This window comes from Elephas maximus, chromosome 22 (genome assembly GCF_024166365.1).
Source record: "Elephas maximus indicus isolate mEleMax1 chromosome 22, mEleMax1 primary haplotype, whole genome shotgun sequence".
Lineage (NCBI taxonomy): Eukaryota > Metazoa > Chordata > Mammalia > Proboscidea > Elephantidae > Elephas > Elephas maximus.
In genome coordinates this window covers 17,699,759-17,718,691 of record NC_064840.1, presented here as the reverse complement: position 1 = coordinate 17,718,691, position 18,933 = coordinate 17,699,759, and the positions used below count along the sequence as shown (strand labels likewise).

General features: G+C 42.9%; 1 protein-coding gene and 1 non-coding gene across 4 annotated transcripts; one reads left to right on the top strand and one right to left on the bottom strand.

Annotated features, from left to right (window-relative positions):
- Nucleotides 1-327: 327 nt before the first annotated feature.
- On the bottom strand, nucleotides 328-18,762 carry SIRT4 (sirtuin 4). 3 transcript variants are annotated; one of them, XM_049865818.1, is made up of 4 exons: nucleotides 18,744-18,762; nucleotides 11,665-12,162; nucleotides 1,569-1,863; nucleotides 328-1,445 (listed from the first exon to the last, which is right to left on the bottom strand). In XM_049865818.1, the coding sequence occupies exons 1-4, from the start codon at nucleotides 18,749-18,751 to the stop codon at nucleotides 1,293-1,295; spliced, it is 954 nt and encodes a 317-aa protein (XP_049721775.1). In that variant the 5' UTR covers nucleotides 18,752-18,762; the 3' UTR covers nucleotides 328-1,292. The 3 variants fall into 3 exon arrangements, with proteins under 3 accessions (XP_049721775.1, XP_049721776.1, XP_049721777.1); XM_049865819.1 differs by lacking the exon at nucleotides 18,744-18,762 and adding an exon at nucleotides 15,049-15,093; XM_049865820.1 differs by lacking the exon at nucleotides 18,744-18,762 and adding an exon at nucleotides 14,778-15,024.
- LOC126066189 (U4 spliceosomal RNA) lies at nucleotides 18,129-18,269 on the top strand. The gene has a single exon (XR_007515041.1). It is a non-coding gene; the product is annotated as a U4 spliceosomal RNA (small nuclear RNA).
- Nucleotides 18,763-18,933: the final 171 nt, after the last annotated feature.

The following is an 18,933-nucleotide window of genomic DNA, read 5'->3' as shown; positions in this document are numbered from 1 at the left end:
GTGAGACAAAAAGGAAGTGAATGCAGTTTTGCTATCGAGAGATGCTGCTTTCTTGAAAAAGTCTTTGGGGGCAAATCTCATCAGACCTGAACTGGTTGGCTCTGAAACTCAGCCAGTTCAGAGATGGAATGGCAGAGATGTTGGTTTGCTGCCCTCTACAGGCCACACTCAGCAAGCTTGGAGGAAGGGCTGGATCTTGGGGATTTGAAAAGAAATTAAACAAATTAATGCTAAAATAACCAGTAACCAGCTGCCATCAGTCAATTCCGACTCACGGCAACCCCATGTGTGTTACGGTAGAACTGCACTCCATACGGTTTTCTCCTTTTTGGTAATTTATTTTATTTGTTGTTGTTATTGAGAACATGCAGAGCAAAACATACACCAGTCCAACAGATTCTACAGGTACAATTCAGTGACCCTGATTACATTCAAGTTGTGCAACCATTCTCACCCTCCTTTTCTCAGCTGTTCCCCCCTCATTAACATAAACTCACCGCCCCCTAAGGTTCCTAGCTAATCTTTTGAGTTGCTGTTGTCACTTTGATCCCATATACATAGTTCTTAGTCTGTAAAAGAGCGTAATGCTCAAGGCAAACATTCTTTACTAGTTAAACTATTGTTTGATTTTAAGGAGACTTCAGGGGCTATTTTTGGTCTAAGGTTTAAAGATTATCTCAGGCAATAATTTTGGGGGCTCACGCAGCCTCCATGGCTCCAGAAAGTCTGGATTTCATGATAATTTGAAATTCTGCACTGCATTTTGCCCCCTTTTGATCAAGATTCTTCTATAAAATCTTTGATCAAAATGTTCAGTAATGATAGTGAAACACCATCCAGTTCTGGTATCCTGGCAAAGGAGGCAGTTTTTCATGGAGGCCCCATAGGGTTTTGAATGCCTAATTTTCTTAGAAGTAGATTGCGAAGCCTTTCTTTCACCTCTGGGTATACTTGAACCTCCAATTTTGGGTAGCATTAAGAAGCCTAAACAAACAAACAAACAAACCTGTTGCCCTCAAGTCGATTCTAACTCATAGTGACCCTACAGGATAGAGTAGAACTGCCCCATAGTTTCCAAGGAGCAGCTGCTGGATTTAAAGTGCCGACCTTTTGGTTAGCAGCCGAGCTCTTACCCAGTGCACCACCAGGGCCCCTTAAGAAGCTAGAACCTTCTATATTTTGTCAGTGCAGCCTACTCTCAGATGGAATCTGATAGTTGAGAAGGCGTTTACTTTTAGCAGCAGGATTCAAGTGTAAGTCCCTGTTTCTGGCTCAGGAACATCAGGCTATGGTCACCGTGGGTCTATCAAAGGCAGCAACTCTCCACAGCGAGAGTCCAGTTTCAGACATGCCAAGTGGTCTGACCGTGTGGGCCCAATGTTCAGTATTGCAATCGGCAGCTTCTTCTCTTGGGCAGTAAGGATAAACCTGTAACTAGAGTACACCTGCATGAAGAGAAAACACAGGTAAGCTCTCTAGATCCAGGAAAAGGCAAACCAAATAGGGAGCCTCTCCAGGGCTCCCTATTCCTCAAAAGGGACAGTTTCCACTCTGACCAAGTCAGATACCTGCACGGACGATCCCACGACCAAGAGGGAGTCGGCTTCTCTGACCCGCTTGTGCACAAAGTCAACCTTGTCATGGTTCACTGTGTCCCCGAAAAAGGTGACATCTGGTTTCAGGGGACCTCCACATCGAGCACAGGAAGGGACCTGGAAGCTTTGCACCTCCTCCTCTGTGAGAAAGACATCACCATCGGGAGCCAGGCCGTGGGCCTCAGCGCTCCAAGTGGGGTTCAGCATTTCAAAACGCCCCTGCAGCACCCCGCGGGCAGTCTGCTCACCACAATTCAAGCAAAGGACCCTGAAACCAAAGGAGAGGTCACTCAACACTGTCCTTGGGAGGCATGAGGCTGCCAAAGACAGTTCATCCCCAACCATCTTCAGCCCCTCCGCCGTTTTGTATTCCTTTCCTAACACCCACAGTTTTTCTCCCCATTTTAGAAATACCTTCTATCTTAGTTTCTTAGTGCTGCTGTAATAGAAATATTGCAAGCAGGTGATTTTACTGAACAGAAATTTATTTTCTCACAGTTTGGGAGGCCAGAAGTCCAAACTTAGGGTACCAGCTCTAGGGAAAGGCTTTCTTTCTGTTTTTGGCATCTTCACGTAGTGTGTATTTTCCCCTCCATCTGTGCTTGCTTCTCTCTGCCTAATCTGCTGTTTATATCTCAGAGATGATTGGCTTAAAATATATCTGATATTGGTCTCATTAACATAACAAAGAAAGTCCTATTCCCAAATGGGATTACGTTCACAGGTACAAGCGTTCAGGATTTATATCACATATTTTTTGGGGACACAATTCAATCCATGACACCGAATAAGGTGGGTTCTAAACCTATTCACTTCCTGAGTTATAAAAAGAGCAGGACACACACATACACACACACACACACACACACACACACAGACACCAGAAACCTACAAGAAAGGCCCACAGAAGGAATCAACATGGCCAAGATCCTGATTTGAACTTTTAGCCTCCAGAACTGTGAGAAAATAAATTTCTGTTCTTTAAAGCCACCCACTTATGGTATTTGTGTTACAGCAGCACTACTAACTAAGGCTTTCATAACACAGTGTCTTCTGGTTCTCTTTACACTTCTCTAATCACCAGAATAAGACCTCCATGAAGGCAAGAACTTTGTGTCTTTTGTTCACTGCTCTATGCCCAGCACCTAGAACAGTGCCACACATAATGGGCACTCACTAAATAGCTACCGAAAGAAAAAATGAAAGGTTCTTTAGTTCTTCCTCTGCATGCTCAACCCTCTACCCTGTTTTCCTTCTATGCTCCCGCCTCTCAGTGCTCTCCATCTTTATTGCCTCATGGCTTCTGTGCTAATGGTTTCCTCATCTATAACTCCAATCCTGCCCTCTTTCCCAAACTCAAGTCCAATCTCCAAGGTCTTATTAAAACCCAGTTGCCAAAAAAAAAGGAAAAACCAGTTCTGTGGAGTTGACTCTGACTCATGGCGACCCTATGTGTGCCAGGGTAGAACTGTGCTCCACAGGGTTTTCAATGGCAGATTTTTCAGATGTAGCTCACCATGCCTTTCTTCCGAGACATCTCTGGATGGATTTGAACCTCTAACCTTTCAGTTAGCAACCAAATGTTAAACATCTGCACCACGCAGGGACTCCATGTACACACTGCACATTTCTTTTGACTGTCTAGTCATGACCTCATGCTCAAAGCTTGACCTCTCTCTTCAACCACCCCTTCCCAGCTTCTCTATCACCATCATTCCTCTGGTTACTTGGGCTCAACCCCTTGGAAAACATGCATTACTCATCATTTCTCCTTTTGCCCTCTATCTAGTTAGCCACCAGGTTATGCTGATTTTTTTTTCCCCTTTAAGGCCCCCTATGAAATGATAAGAAGTCTTGGATTTGTTTTAAAATGTTTAAGAAGAGACAGCCAGACAGATAAGGGATAAAGCAGACATGAAAAAAATCCTGATAAAATCTTTCAATCTCGGTGACAGTATATGGGTGTTCATTATAATCTTCTCCCTGCATTTATAGAGGTTTGAAATTTTCATGATGAATTTTTTTAAATGGACCCCTAGTCATTACTAGTTAATTCCCCTGAAACCACCTTAGTTTGGGCCCTCCAGGCTGACCTTCCCAATCTGTTCTTTCTAATCCTCATAGCCTTCCTCAAATGCTGTTTTTATCATGTTGCTTTCTTGCTCAGAAACCATTAACAGTCTCCTTTGGTCTCTGTCATGGATTGAATTGTGTCCCCCGAAAATACCTGTCAACTTGGCAAGGTCATGATTCCTAGTATTGTATGACTGTCTACCGTTTTGTCATCTGATGTGATTTGCCTATGTGTTGTAAACCCTATCACTATGATGTAATAAGATAGATTAGTGGCAGTTATATTGATGAGATCTATAAGATTAGATAGTGTCTTATGCCAACCTCTTTTGAGATATAAAAGAGAGAAGCAAGCAGAGGAACAGGGGGACTTCATACCACCAAGAAAGCAGCGCTGGGAGCAGAGCATGTCCTTTGGACCTGAGGTTTCTGCGCTGAGATGTTCCCAGACCAAGGGATGACTGATACATCATAAGGACCTTCCTCCAAAGCTGACGGAGAGAGCTCCCCTGGAGCTGATGTCCTGAATTTGGACTTGTAGCCTACTAGACTGTGAGAGAATAAATTTCTCTTTGTTCAAGCCATTCACTTGTGGTATTTCTGTTATAGCAGCACTAGATGACTAAGAGAGTCTCTTTTAACAGACTCAAAATGCACTCCATGATTTTCAAATACACCCATGATTCAGGTCTAGCCTTCCCAGGCAATCTCATTACATACTAGTCCCAAGTCCAAGCCCTCCAGAGAGACCAGGCCAGATTCCTCTGGGCTCTACAAGTTCCCTTCCTTTAAACCGGTTGCTGTCAAGTTGATTCCAACTCCTGGCAACCCTGTGTGGATCAGAGTAGAACTGCACTCCATGGGGTTTTCAACAGCTGATGCTTCAAAAGCAGGTCACCAGGCCTTTCTTCCGAGAAACATCCGGGTGGACGTTAACCTCCAATCTTTCAGTTAGTAGCTGAGCATGTTAACTGTTTATACCTCCCAGGGACTCCACCCTTCATTTAGAAAGCCCTATTTTCCCCCTTTGCCTAGCTAAACTTGAGCCAGGCTCAATCTACCTCATCCATAAAAGCTTTTCTGATCACTCCAGTCTTCACTAAATTTGTGTTTCTCTGAACTTTTATAGCATTTATATCAAAACCAAACCAAACCCATTGCCATCGAGTTGATTCTGACTCAGAGTGACTCTACAGGACAAAGAGCTGCCCCACAGGGTTTCCAAGGCTGTAAACCTTTACAGAAGCAGGCTGCCACATCTTCCTCCCATGGAGCAGCTGGTAAGTTTGCACTCTAACCACTGCACCCACTAGTGCTCCTGGCATTTATATCAAGGACTACATAATTTAACAATCATGTGTTGTCTTGAGTTGTTCATTGTTAAACATGAGTTATTGTTGTGTCCCCCAAACAGATTACTACAAAGTTTCCCCATATAAACCAGCTCATTTTATGGTATGATTTTGGCCCGCTCCACACGACCAAGTAGCACACCAATACGCATATAAGTAGCAGGCACACGATGCATATGTTACCATTGGCAGACCAATTCAGTCCTTCGAGGAGGATCTCTGGGGCTTAAGGGTCAGGGAAATGGTCTTCTATTAGCTACAAATTCCTCCGAGGATTACAGACATGATACCCTTCCCATGTGTTCATTCAGTCATTATTTACCAGCTCTGACCAGGTGCCAGGCTCTATTGTGTTTCGTGTGTCTAGGTACTGGGGACACAGCAGCTTGTAGCATATGCTGGCAGTGCCCTGCTCATTTCCCCTCAGTCCACCCCAAGTCCACTTGCACGCAGTTCTCTTACATGCAGCTTCCCGTGTCTCTCTTAGGGTGCTCTCTGGCCGTGAGAGCTTCTCAGGAGGAACAAAGTGACAGTGCTTGGGAGTTAATACCCAAGAGTGACCCTCAACCAAAGACACAGGGGAAAGACTAGTCCAAAGGACTAATGGACCACAACTACCACAACCTCCACCAGGCTGAGCCTGGCACTAGCTGGTGCCCGGTTACCACCGCTGACTGCTCTGGCAGGGATCACAATAGATGGTCCTGGACAGAGTGGGAGAAAAGTGTAGAACAAAATTCAAATTCACAAAAAGAAAAAGAAAAAAAACAAGCTTGTTGGTCTGGCAGAGACTGGAGAAACCCTAAGAGTATGGCCTCTGGACAACCTTTTAATTCAGTACTGAAGTTACTCTCAAGATTCACCCTTCAGCCAAAGATAGACAGGTCTACAGGGCCAACAGTAAGACGTGAGGGATGTGCTTACTAGTTCAATTGTGTATATGAGACTAATGGGCATATCAGCCCAAAAGCAGAGATAAGAAGGCAGAAAGGGACAGGAAAACTGGACAAACGGAAACAGGGAATCTGCGGTGTAGAAGGGGAGAGCGTTAAGACATCACAGGGTTGGCAAACAATGTCACAAAACAATTTGTGAATTAACTGTTTAATCAGAAAGTAATTTGCCCTGTAAACTTTCACCCAAATCACGATTATAAAAAAAAAAAAAGATATCATGAAAAAAATAAGAGTGACCCTCAGCCAGTGAGGGATGGTACATGGTGGATAAATACCCCAGCTTCCTCAGCCTTCCGTGAGACAGCTCTGAAGCACGTTCTAGACAGTCTCTCAGAGGGTCCCTAATAGGATTGAGCCCACTTGCCCAAAGCAGTAACCCAGTCATGAACATACCTTTTCTTGGCTTTCCTTCCTTCCCTTTCCCTGCCTCACTTCTCTACTCCCCCCGACTTGCTGAGATCAACTCCAAAATAAACGACTTCCTCCCAAGCCTTTTTCTCGGGTTCTATCTAAAACAACAGAGTCCCTAGGGTGTTGCAAACAGTTAATGGCTGAGCTGCTAACCCAAAGGTTGGAGGTTCAAGTCCACCCAGAGGTTCCTCAGAAAGGCCTGGCGATCTACTTCCAAAAAATCAGCCGTTCATAATATAGTTCGAAGTTACGTTCTACATCCTAGTTTGGTGAGTAGTGTCTGGGGTCTTAAAAGCTTGAGAGCACTAGGGGCCCTAATATATGGCATAAATGGAATACAAGCCATAACTAACAACGCACAAATACCAGAAGAGAAACCAGATAACTGCGAGTTCCTAAAAATTAAACACTTATGCTCATCAAAAGACTTCACCAAAAGAACAAAAAGAGAACCTATAGTCTGGGAAAAAATTGTGGCTACTACATATCCAACAAGGATCTAATCTCTAAAATCTACAAAATACTTCAACACCTCAACGACAAAGAAACAAATAATCAAATTAAAAAATGGGAAAAGGATACGTGCAAACATTTCACCAAAGAAGACACTCAGGCGGGGCTAACAGACACATGAGGAAACATTCACAATCTTTAGCCATTAGAGAAATGCAAATCAAAACTGCAATAAGATACCATCTCACCCAAACAATACTGGCACTAAGAAGAAAAAAAAAAAAAACAGAAAATAATAAATGTTCGGGAGGTTGCGGGGAGATTGGAATTCCTATCCACTGCTGCTGGGAATATAAAAAGCTACTGCCACGATGGAATACAATACGGCACCTCCTTAAAAAGCTAGAAATAGAAATACCACACTATCCAGCAATCCCACTCTTGGGAATACATCCTAGAGATCAAAGAGCCCTTACACGAATAGACATATGCATACCCAGGTTCACTGCAGCATTATTCACCATAGCAAAAAGATGGAAACAACCTAGGTACCCATCAGCAGATGAATGGTTAAACAAACTACGGTACATACACACAATGGAAACGATAAGGAACTGATGAATTTGTGAAACATCTCACAACATGGATGAATCCGAAGGGCATTATGCTGAGTGAAATAAGTCAATTAGAAAAGAACAAATATTGTATGAGACCACTATTATAAAAACTCAAAAAAAGGTTTACGCACAGGAAAAAAAAGTTCTTTGATGGTTTTGAGAGTGGGGAGTGATGGGGAGGGGAAACCACTAACTAGATAGTAGACAAGTGTCAACTTTGGTGAAAGGAAAGACAACACACAATATTAGGGAAATCAGTACAACTTGGCCAAGGCAAAGCCATAAAAGTTTCCTAGATGCATCCAAATGCCTTGAGGGATCGAGTTGCTGGGGCTGAGGGCTAGGGACCATAGTCTCAGGGGACATCTAGGTCATATTGGCATAACATAGTTCATAAAGAAAATGTTCTACATCCTACTTTGGTAAGTAGCATCTGGGGTCTTAAAAGGTGGCAAGCAGCCATCTAAGATACATTTATTGGTCCCTCCCATGTGGAGCAAAGGAGAATGAAGAAAAACAAAGACACAAGGAAAATATTACCCCAAAGGACTAAAGGACCACATGAACCTGAGCCTCCATCAGCCTGAGCCCAGGAGAACTAGATGGTGCCTGGGCTACCACCACTGACTACTCTTGACAGGGATCATAATAGATAGACCCAAAAGGAGCCAGAGAAAAAGTAGAACAGAATTCAAATTCACAAAAAAATACCAGTCTTACTGGTCTGACAGAGACTGGAGGAACCCCCAAGACTATGGCCCCCAACGCTCTGCTAACTCAGAACTGAAATCACTTCCGAAGCCCACTTTTCAGACAAAGATTAGACAGGCCTAGAAAACAAACAATAACACACAAAAGGAATGTGCTTCTTAGTTCAATCAAATGTATAAGACCAAATGGGCAACTCCTGCCTAAAAGCAGGACGAGAAGGCAGGACGGGATGGGAACTGGACAACTGGACCCAGGGAGCCTGGATTATAAAGAAGAAGCATGCTGTCCCATTGTGGGGATTGCAATCAATGTCACAAACAATATGTGCATGAATTTTTGAATGAGAAACTAGCCTGAGCTGTAAACTTTCACCTAAAGCACAATAAAAAAAAAAGAATTCATGGCAGAGGTACTTCGATGCCAGTGGCTGCTGGGAAAGCAGAAGAAAGGAAACCCTCCTGCAAATTTTACTAGAAAGTTCCATTTAACCCCAAGATACTTCAATGTCAGCCTCAAACTGCTGAGTGGTTTTCTCATTTGGAGTTTAATCTTCTATATGACAGGTAAAATGCCAGATCCTGCTAAAGAGATCACTTACATAGTTGCATCATCGGTTTTCCAGTATTGAACATTCCACCAAAAATTTAGAAAAGAAGATATACACATGGACAATAAACTCATGAAAATGTGCTAAGCATCATTAGACATCACGGAAATACAAATTACAACCACAATGAGATGCCATTTTTATACCTTTTTAATAGGCTAAAATCAAAGACTGACAATATCAAAAGATGGTGAGACCATGAAGCAAGTGGAACCCTTGTACATTGCTGGTTAGAGTATGAAATGCTACAACTGCTCTGGAAAACCGCTGAGCAGTTTCTAATAAAGCTGAACATACATCTACTCTATGATCCAGCAATTCCATTCCTATGCATTTACCCAAGAGAAATGAAAACAAATGTTTCCCAAAAGACTTGTACAACAAAGTTGACAGCAGCTTTATTCACAATAGCCCAAAACTAGAAACACTCCAAAAATTCATCAGCCAGAGGATGAATTTACAATTATAGTATACGTATCCCCCCGATACCCTTCTAACTCCGAACTGAAGCTACTCCCAAAGTTCTCCTTTCAGCCAAAGATCAGAGAGTCCTATAAAACAAACAATAACACCCATGAGGAACGTGCTTCTTAGGTCAATCACCAATGACCAAATGGGCAACACCTGCCCAAAAGCAAAAAGGAAAAAGCAGGAAGGGGCAGGAAAACTGGAGGAATGAAAAAGGGGAACTCCGGGAGGAAAGGGGGAGAGTGCTGACACATTGAGGAGATTGTACCCAATGTCATGAAACATTCGTGTATAAGTTTCTAAATGAGAAACTAATTTACTCCGTAAACTTTCACCTAAAACCCAATAAAATGTTAAAAAAAAAAAAAAAAAAAAAAAGCTTGCGAGAGGCCATCTAAGATACAACCTTTGGTCTCTACTAGTCAGGACCAAAAGAGAAAGAAGGAAACTAAAGACTCAAAGGAGAAACTAGTCTGCAGGACAAATCGTCTACATCAACTACAGCCTCACCTACCCTGAGACCAGAAAAACTAGATGATACCTGGCTACCATGACTGTTCTGATCAGGGCCACAATAGATGGACCCTGCTAGAACGATAGAAAAATGTAGACCGGAACCTCAAATTCCTAAAAAAAAACAAAACCCAGAACTACTGGGCTGGTTGAGACTGGAGGACTCCCTAAGACTACTACTAGCCTGAGATACTCTTCAAACCTTGAACCAAAACTAACCCCTGAGGTCACCCTGTAGCTAAATAACAAATTGGCTAAAAAATGATGAATATCACCCATCAGTACTGTGTTCCTTTAAAAAAATCACCTATACAAGACCAAACAATCACCAATTACTTTAAAACGAAGATGAGTATGGGAAACTAGATTAATAGAAACAAAACAACCAGAATGGAAATAATGAGAAATTTCACACATTGTGAAGATGGTAACCAATGGCACTGAACAACTTGTCTAGAAATTGCTGAATGGGAACCTAAACTGAAGTGTAAACCTTCACCAAAAACATAATAACATGTTATTACAAAAGTTAAAAAATAAAGCAATAAAGGAGCCTGTCCTCAGAGTCCCAAGAGCTGTTAACTTTGTACAGTCAGCTTGTGCAAATATCATACATCGCCACGGACCACATTTCATCAGATTAAGTGGCACCTGTCCTAAAATAAGAAAAATTAAAAAATCAGCCATTACTTAATGGTCTGACTGAGACTAGAGGAATCCCAGCAGTCATGGTCCCCAAACCTGTTGGCCCAGGACAGCAATTATTCCCGAAGACAACTCATTAGACATGGAATGGAATGGACAATGGGTTGGAGAGAGATGCTGATGAAGAGTGAGCTACTTGTATCAGGTGGACACTTGAGACTGTGTTGGTATCTCCTATCTGGAGGGGAGATTGGAGGGCAGAGAGGGTTGGAAACTGGCAAAATTGTCACAAAAGGAGAGACTGGAAGGAGGGAGCAGGCTGACTCATTGTGGGAGTATGGAGTATATAAGCTTATATGTGACAGACTGACTTGATTTGTAAACTTTCACTTAAAGCACAATAAAAATTATTAAAAAAAAAAAAACCTTAGCAAGGGGCCATCTAAGATGCATCAATTGGTCTCAACCCACCTGAAGCAAAGGAGAATGGAGAACACCAAGGACACAAGGTAATTACGAGCCCAAGAGACAGAAATGGCCACATAAATCAGAGGCTGGGACCAGAAGAACTAGATGGTGTCCAGCTACAACCCATGACTGCCCTAACGAGGAACACGACAGAGAATCCCTGATGGAGCAGGAGAGCAGTGGGATGCAGACTTCAAATTCTTGTAAAAAGACCAGGCTTAATGGTCTGACTGAGACTAGAGGGACCCCGGAGGTCATTGTCTCCAGACCTTTTGTTGGCCCAAGATTGGAACCATTCCAAAGCCAACTCTTCAGATACGGATTGGAATGGGCTATAAGATAGAAGATGACGCTGGTGAGGAGTGAGCTTCTTGAAGCAAGTGGACACACGAGACTATGTGGGCAGCTCCTGTCTGGAGGGGAGATGGGAAGGCAGCGGGGGACAGAAGCTGGCTGAATAGACACGGGAAATACAGGGTGGAGAGAAAGAGTGTGCTGTCTCATTAGGAGGTGAGCAACTAAGAATACGTAGCAAGGTGTATATAAATTTTTGTACGAGAGCCTGACTTGATTTGTAAACTTTCACTTAAAGGACGATTAAAAAAAAAAATCAGCCATTGAAAACCCTGTGGGAGCACAGTTCTACTCTGACACACATGCGGTGTCATGAGTCCGAGCTGACTCGAAGGCAACTGGTTTTTTGAATAAGACAACAGTGATTAAGATAACCAAGGTCCCCTGTCCCCCCTTTTTGAGCGCAGGTGTCTGTGGTCAAAGCGTTTCGCCTCCGCGCACCTGTGCATACACCCGTGGAGCTCTGTCAGGCGCCGACTCCCTGCCTTGGTGTGCAAGGCGTCCACGTTTTGGGTCACCAACCAGTACAGCTTTCCGAGTCTCTCCCAGTTGCTCAGAGCCCAGTGTGCCGGGTTAGGCTGGTGGGAGGCGAACCGCGGCCAGCCCACGAAGTTTCTTGCCCAGTACCGCTGGCGAACGGGTGCGCTCTGTACAAAGTCCCTGTGCTGGATGGGCCGCCGGTCAGTGCGGGCATAAAGTCCCACCCCTTCTGACCGGTAGTCTGGGATCCCCGACTCCGTGGAGACCCCTGCCCCGGTCATCACTAGGAGTCTCTTGGAGAGGGTGATGAAGCGCTGCAACTCCTTCACCTTCTCGGGGTCCAAAGGAGGACTTGCAGGCACAAATAACCCAAGAGATCCATGTGAGCAGCCACGGCTGGCGTTTGAAGTCCAGCGGCCTTGTGCTGACCTGAGAGTCAACCCAAGGGTCATCCTCATTCTAGAAAAAAAGAAACCTCAAGTGAGAAACTGGATCTTCAAAGCAAAGGCAAACTCTGCTGTCTTTATTCTCAACAACAAAAATAAATATATTATAAAAACCGAAGGCAACCATTAACTGAAGAATGGATAAACAAAATGGGGCCTATCCATACAATGGACTCTCCTTAGGCCATAAAAAGGAATGAAGTCCTGATACATGCACCAGGTGGATGAACACTGAAAACATTAGAATACAAGAAACAAGCTGATGGAAAGGCCATATGACGTATGATTCCATTCATATAAAATGTCCAGAAATAGGCAAATCCATAGAGACGGAAAGATTACTGGTTATCTAGGGCTTCAGGAGTTGGGGGCATTGAGCGCTAAAAGGTATAAGGTTTCTCTTTGATGGAAACAAAGGCACAATCAGTCCCCTTCCCTCCTCCACAGGCACAGACCTACAGTGTATTTATAAGTTTACTTTGTAATCGCAATCAATCTTTTGTGAAATTTGGAAGGGTGTGAGCTAGTTCAGGATCTGATAACTCAAGGATGCAGTGAACATTGGGACTCCAGGCTTACAGATCTGAGAAAACAGACACTTGCCAGGGGTGTACTGGTAAACTTGGTTCCTTCCACCACTATCACCTTCAGCCCCACAAGAAAGAAAATACTCCCATCACAGCCAGTGTCAAGGCACCAAGGGTTTAACAACCAGCTAGCAAAAATTCTAAACATTTAACATTCAGCTCTCATAGGTACCAACTGGTTCTAGTACAGCTTCACGGGTCCTATGAAGTCCAACCTGAAACAATCTTTTTTTTTTTTTTGGTGGTGGTAAAAATATATAGAACACATTTGCCAATTCAATATTTTTTACATGTACAATGTAAAATTCAGTGACATTTATTAATCACGTTGGGCAACCATCAGCGATGTCCATTGACAAATTTTCCATCACCATTAACAGATACTCAATGTTTCTTAGATAATCTTTTCTTTTTAATGTTTTCATTTTGTCTAGAACCTCTAATACCCACCCCATCTGGAGCAAGGGAGAATGAAGAAAACCAAAGACACAAGGGAAAGATTAGTCCAAAGGACTAATGGTCCACAATTACCACAGCCTCCATCAGACTGAGTCCAGAACAACGAGATGGTGCCTGGCTACCACCACTGACTGCTCTGATGGTGATCACAATAGAGGGTCCCAGACAGAGCTGAAGAAAAGTGTAGAACAAAATTCCAACTCACAAAAAAAGACCAGACTTACTGGCCTGCCAGTGACTGGAGAATCCCGGAGCGTATGGGCCCCAGACACCCTTTTAACTCAGTACTGAAGTCGCTCTGGAGGCTCACCCTTCAGCCAAAGATTAGACAGGCCCATAACACAAAACGAGACTAAACGGGCACACCAGCCCAGGGGCAAGGATGAGAAGGCAGGTGGGGACAGAAAGCTGGTATTGGGGAACCCAAAGTCAAGAAAGGGGAGAGTATTGACATGTCATGGGGTTGGCAACCAATATCACAAAACATTATGTGTATTAATTGTTAATGAGAAACTAATTTGCTCTGTAAACCTTCATCTAAAGCACAATAAAAAAAAAGAACCTCTAATAGCTTCCACAAATGAAATCTTGAATACACACCAGACTATTTCATAACAGTCTAAAACCATCTTGTCTTCTGACCTCTTAAGAACCCACAGCCAGAGCTCTACTGTGTTACCCCCATCAGATGAAAATTAATTTAAAATGGCTGCTGAAGCTGCCATGGCTTTCTGCATCTGAGGAAAACTATATTTTGGCTTAAAAAAAAAAAAGGGGTGGGGTGCTAAAGAAAAAAATTGATAAAGTTGGATTCTATCATAACATAAGGCCTATTCTGTCTCTCCCACTAATGCCTAGCTGGTCAGAACTGAATTCCTTAAAAACTTCCAAATGTTAATGGCTTATGCCAATAAGCTTTAAAAAGCTCAATGCTGTTGTTCTCCGACTCATGGTGACCCCACGTGTGCAGAGTAGAACTGCTCCATAGGGTTTTCAGGGCTCTGCCCTTTCGGAAGCAGATACTCAGGCCTGTCTTCTGAGGTGCCTCTGGATGAGTTCAAACTGCCAAACTTTCAGCTAGTGGTCTAGTGTGTAGTAGTAGTCTGCACCACTCAGGGACTCCAAATCCCTTAAGAGCACATTATTATTCTATCTACGACTATACCTAAAGATGTCTCTATATGAGGAATGCACTTAAGTATATTTTAGCAAATACCATCCCTTGGGGGACGATGCATTCCATAAACCTACTCCCACTTTATAAATTAGAATTATCTCATTTCTCCATAAGCTCAGGGAAGTACATTTGAGGGTTAGTATGCTAGGATTTGATGAAGAAGTTGCTGCTCAGAACTTCCTGGCTTTTATTAACGTAATTAAGCACACGCACACCTTTTTTTCTTTCATTTTGCCCCTACTGTTTTAGTTTACCCTCAACTGCAAACCCTGCTACGTGGACACAGCAAAAGAGTAGTGTGAACTGTCAAGACGCTCTATCCTCACAGGTCAGCTTTGCCAGCTGCAGGAACAAGACTTTGACATATTATTTGATACAATGCAGGAATTTTCTAGTGACACGCACCCCGTGGGTAAACATTATTTTATGCTTGGCTTTCCAGATCTAAGTTCAGGACTCTGCTTTCTCCTTGACATTTCACAGTGACACGTGAACAGCTAAACAAATGCCTTGTCGGGTTCCCTAAGAGCAAAGGGCTAGGGAAACCGTGCCGAAAACACGCTCTACTGGAGCAGCTGCTCGCTTTCGGGCCCCACCAAAGGGCAAAGAAGAGAACTAGAACCCTCACAAGAGTTCCACAACTCCTAGAAACCTGCAGCCTACACAACAGACTTACCTTAAAAGACACTTCTCACCGGACAGCGGGACTGTGTTGCTACAGTTGCATCTTGGGAAATGTAGTGCATGGAGAGGAAATGCTTTAAGAAAAACTACAAATCCCACAATCCTCTGGGTTTACAATTGCGGGACCCAGATTGCCCAGTCTCGCTCCCTGTTTGCCCTCCTGGTCAGAGGTTCTGAACTTTGGTCCGGTGATACGCTACTCACGCTAAGCCAGTACATCCTCGTCTCTTTGAAAGAGAAGTGGATCAGAGCCTCGCTACCGATGTCCTGAGTCCAAAATAGTAAATCCAAACAGCTCTAATTTAGAAATTCATTCTCTTAAAATAGAATATAATGGATCTAGATTTGACTCGTCTTCAGCTTCAGTGTTTGTGACTCTTTCCACTCACCGTGGCAGTCAAGTTCCCCGCTATTAGTAAAAGATCTTGCTACGAGGCAAATTTTTTTTGTTACACAATCTTAAAAAAAAAAAAAAAGGCTTGTGAAGAAATGCATTCACAAATATCAAAAAATTAAAGCCAAACGTGAAGAGTGTGGCAAATGTTTTGTTGTGTATACTTGCACTGCAATAAAAAAAAAAAATCCATTCAAAAATGCCAAATATACATGGACTAATGTGTTTGATCACTTGGCTTCTCCAATTTTATTTCTCATCTTGTGCTTTTATATTGAAGAAGTTAAACCAGAGATCCTTATTTAATTGGTCTGGGGAGATGCCTGGACATTAAGTCATTTTACAAATTTCCCGGGTATTTCCAACGTGCAGCCAATGAGAAACTCTGCTCTGTGTTGTTGTTATGGGCTGTCCAGTTGGTCCAGACTCATAGGGACCCTACAGGACAGAGTAGAACTGCCCCCTAGGGTTTCCAAGGAGGGGCTGATGGATTCCAGCTGCTGACCTTTTGGTTAGCAGCCATGCTCTTAACCACTGCACCACCAGGGTTCCTTCTGTATACAAGGTTATTTGATAAAAACCTATGAAAATGCCGTGATGGTGACTTTCCCCCACCCTAACATTTTATTATGAAAAATGTCAAGTTCGTGTTACTTTTTCTCAGATCTCCAAGTGGAATGAGCATCATTAATATAGAGACTGGCCGGTGTTGCAGGACTCTTGTGCTGTTAGGCCCCAGGAATGTTCTGGGGGAAAAGTTAGCTGAGTTTAAAATTTTTCCCATAGCATTGCAAAGTCATCTATGGAGAATGAAGTCACCCAAGACAGCTAGGGAAATGCACAATTACCCTTGATAGCTACTAAAACGTCTTGGTGTTCAGTCAACTCCGACTCATGGCGATCCTATAGGACAGAGTAGAACTGCTCCAATAGGGTTTGCAAGGAGCAGCTGGTGGTTCAAAGTGCTGACCTTTATAGATGACAGCCATAGCTCTTAATCACTGACAGGGTGTCATACCCCACCCAATCCAGACATTCTCACCAGCTGGGCAGTTCTAGCGATAATCCTGTAGGACTGGGGCTGTAGCTTTTTTATTTTTTACGAAAGCCAGTTCTATTCTCCACTCACCTGGAATTAATGGCTCAGTCTTTGATTGGGTCAAAGTAAAATAGTAAAAATTAACCAGATTGCTAAGCTTTGTTTGTTTGTTAGGTTTTTCTACCCTGGCAGTTAATGCTGTAGCCTGAAAAATAAAATAAAATAATTAACTCTCCATTAACATCAAACAGGCCTTTAAAAATGTCAGTTTATATCAAAAAAGGGAAAATGTGAACAGAATTTCAAATTTTCTTGAACTCCAGACTTCCTGGAGCCATAAAGTTTGGATGAACCCCTGAAACTATTGCCCTGAGATAATCTTTAAACCTTAAACCAAAAATATCCCCTGAAGTCTTCTTAAAACCCAACAATAGTTTAGCTCAAGTAGTAAAAAATGTCTGCCTTGAGCAATGTGCTATTTTAAGAACTATCTATATGGGATCAAAGTGACAACAGCAACTCAAAAGATTAGATAGGAACCATAGTGGGTAGTGAGTTTATGGTAATGGGGGAGGAACAACTCAGAAAAGGAGGGTGAGAATGGTTGCAGTACTCAAAAAATGTAATAAATGTCACTAAATGGTACATGTAGAAAGTGTTGAGTTGATATATTTTTGCTGTGTATATTCTCAATGACAACAAAATAAATAAAAGTATATAAAATAATAAATATATGAAAAGATGAGCAAGAAAAAAAACAAAATAAAGCTATCTTTTATTGAGTGGAAACGCTGGGGGCATAGTGGCTGCTAATCAAAAGGTTGGCAGTTCAAATCCACCAGGCTCTCCCTGGAAACCATACGGGGCAATTCTCTGTCCTATAGGGTCGCTATGAATCGGAATCGACTCGACCGGGAGTGGGTTTTTTATATTGAGTTCTTACTCTGAGGAAAAAAAAAAAAAGTTACTTTCTTACCTAGGTGATGACTACATGAATGTTCACTGAGCAATTCTTTGAACTTTTTGTGTTTGCAAGAATCTTCCATAAAAAATGTTAGCGGAAAATGTCACTTTCTCATAAACCACTATTTGCATCTTTACAAGTGGCAAAAATCAAAATAAAAGCTTTTGGAGAATATGGGTCAGGGAAAGAGACAGATACCGGTTTCTAACAGCTTTCCACCTGCCAAAGAAAACAGACACAGACGGTAAGGGTGAAAATTACAACTTCGCGTACTGTGGACGTTTCTGTGGAAATAAATTCTCTTTTGGCCTTCTCTCTGAATTAAGAGGTCCACAGAAAACTCTTTTGGAGACGATAGTTACACTGTGAATCAGGAACCAAGTGAACAGCAGTGACAGCGCGAAACCCTGACAACCCATTTCTCAAACGCCCCTCGCAGTCTCTGAATTAAGGCTATTAACATGTTCCCTCCCATAGTGCTTTGCTTCATTTTCCACCAAAACCTGGTGAAGTGAAACTAAGAACGGAATCTTCAGAACCTTCTTTCCATTTCCAAAAGACGTTTATAGGATTGTATAATTTTCAACAAAACAATAATTCCATGAGATTGAAACTCGCCTTTCTGTAATAGGAACGTTGCTTATTGGGGATGATGAGCAGGGGGCGGTACTCTTCAGCTTTGCGCAGTGGCAATATCGTAGCCAATGAGGTTTATCCGAGGCGCGATTATTGCTAATTGAAAACTTTTCCCAATACCCCGCCGTGACGACTTGAAATACAGTCGGCATTGGCAATTTTTGACGGTCTCTACGGAGACTGAATAATTTGGTTTAAAAAAGAAAATTTCGTATTGTTTGTCTGTGTTTTTGCTTGTGGTTTCTGATGAACTTTATTTTCTTACTGTAAAAATCACTTTTCTTCTGCTATACCCCTTTATCATGTTTTTTTGTCTACCATAGGAAAACCCAAACCCGTTGCCGTCCAGTAGGCACCGAATCATAGCGACCTATAGGACAGAGTAGAACTGCCCCCCATAGGGTTTCAAAAGTTGTGAATTTTCAGGGAAGCAGACTTGCCTCATCTTTCTCCCACATTTTTCTCGAGCAAATCGCTAGGCTAAAACCACCTGCCTTTCGGTTAGCAGCGTAGGTGCTTAACCACTGCGTCACCAGGGCTCTTTCCTCCACGCTACATTGTATTTCTGCGTCTGCCTTCTGCCATGCTGGCATTTGCAATTAGTTTTCCTTTTCTGAAAATACTCCCTCGGGGCTCTGCCCGCTGTTTACGCACCTCCTCATCCACCTGCTGTTCGTACCGCTTCACCCCTACGGGTCACCCTCGCTTTCCCGCCGCTGTTTTCTCAAAAAATTGAGGTCTCCACCCGGCAGCTCAATGACGTCAGCCTTATTTGCATAAGAACCCCCAGCATCCTACGCGGCTGCTCTGCTCGTTCCAAAATCGGAATGTTCCACGCAAGAAG

Bases quoted from the DNA above. Each gene is read 5' to 3' on its own strand.
- SIRT4 (XM_049865818.1), bottom strand. The intron at 1,864-11,664 runs GTGCGCGGAGGC...CTTTGGTTTCAG, and splicing joins CTCCACGGGTGTATGCACAG to GGTCCTTTGCTTGAATTGTG. The intron at 1,446-1,568 runs GTATCTGACTTG...CTCTTCATGCAG, and splicing joins TCGTGGGATCGTCCGTGCAG to GTGTACTCTAGTTACAGGTT.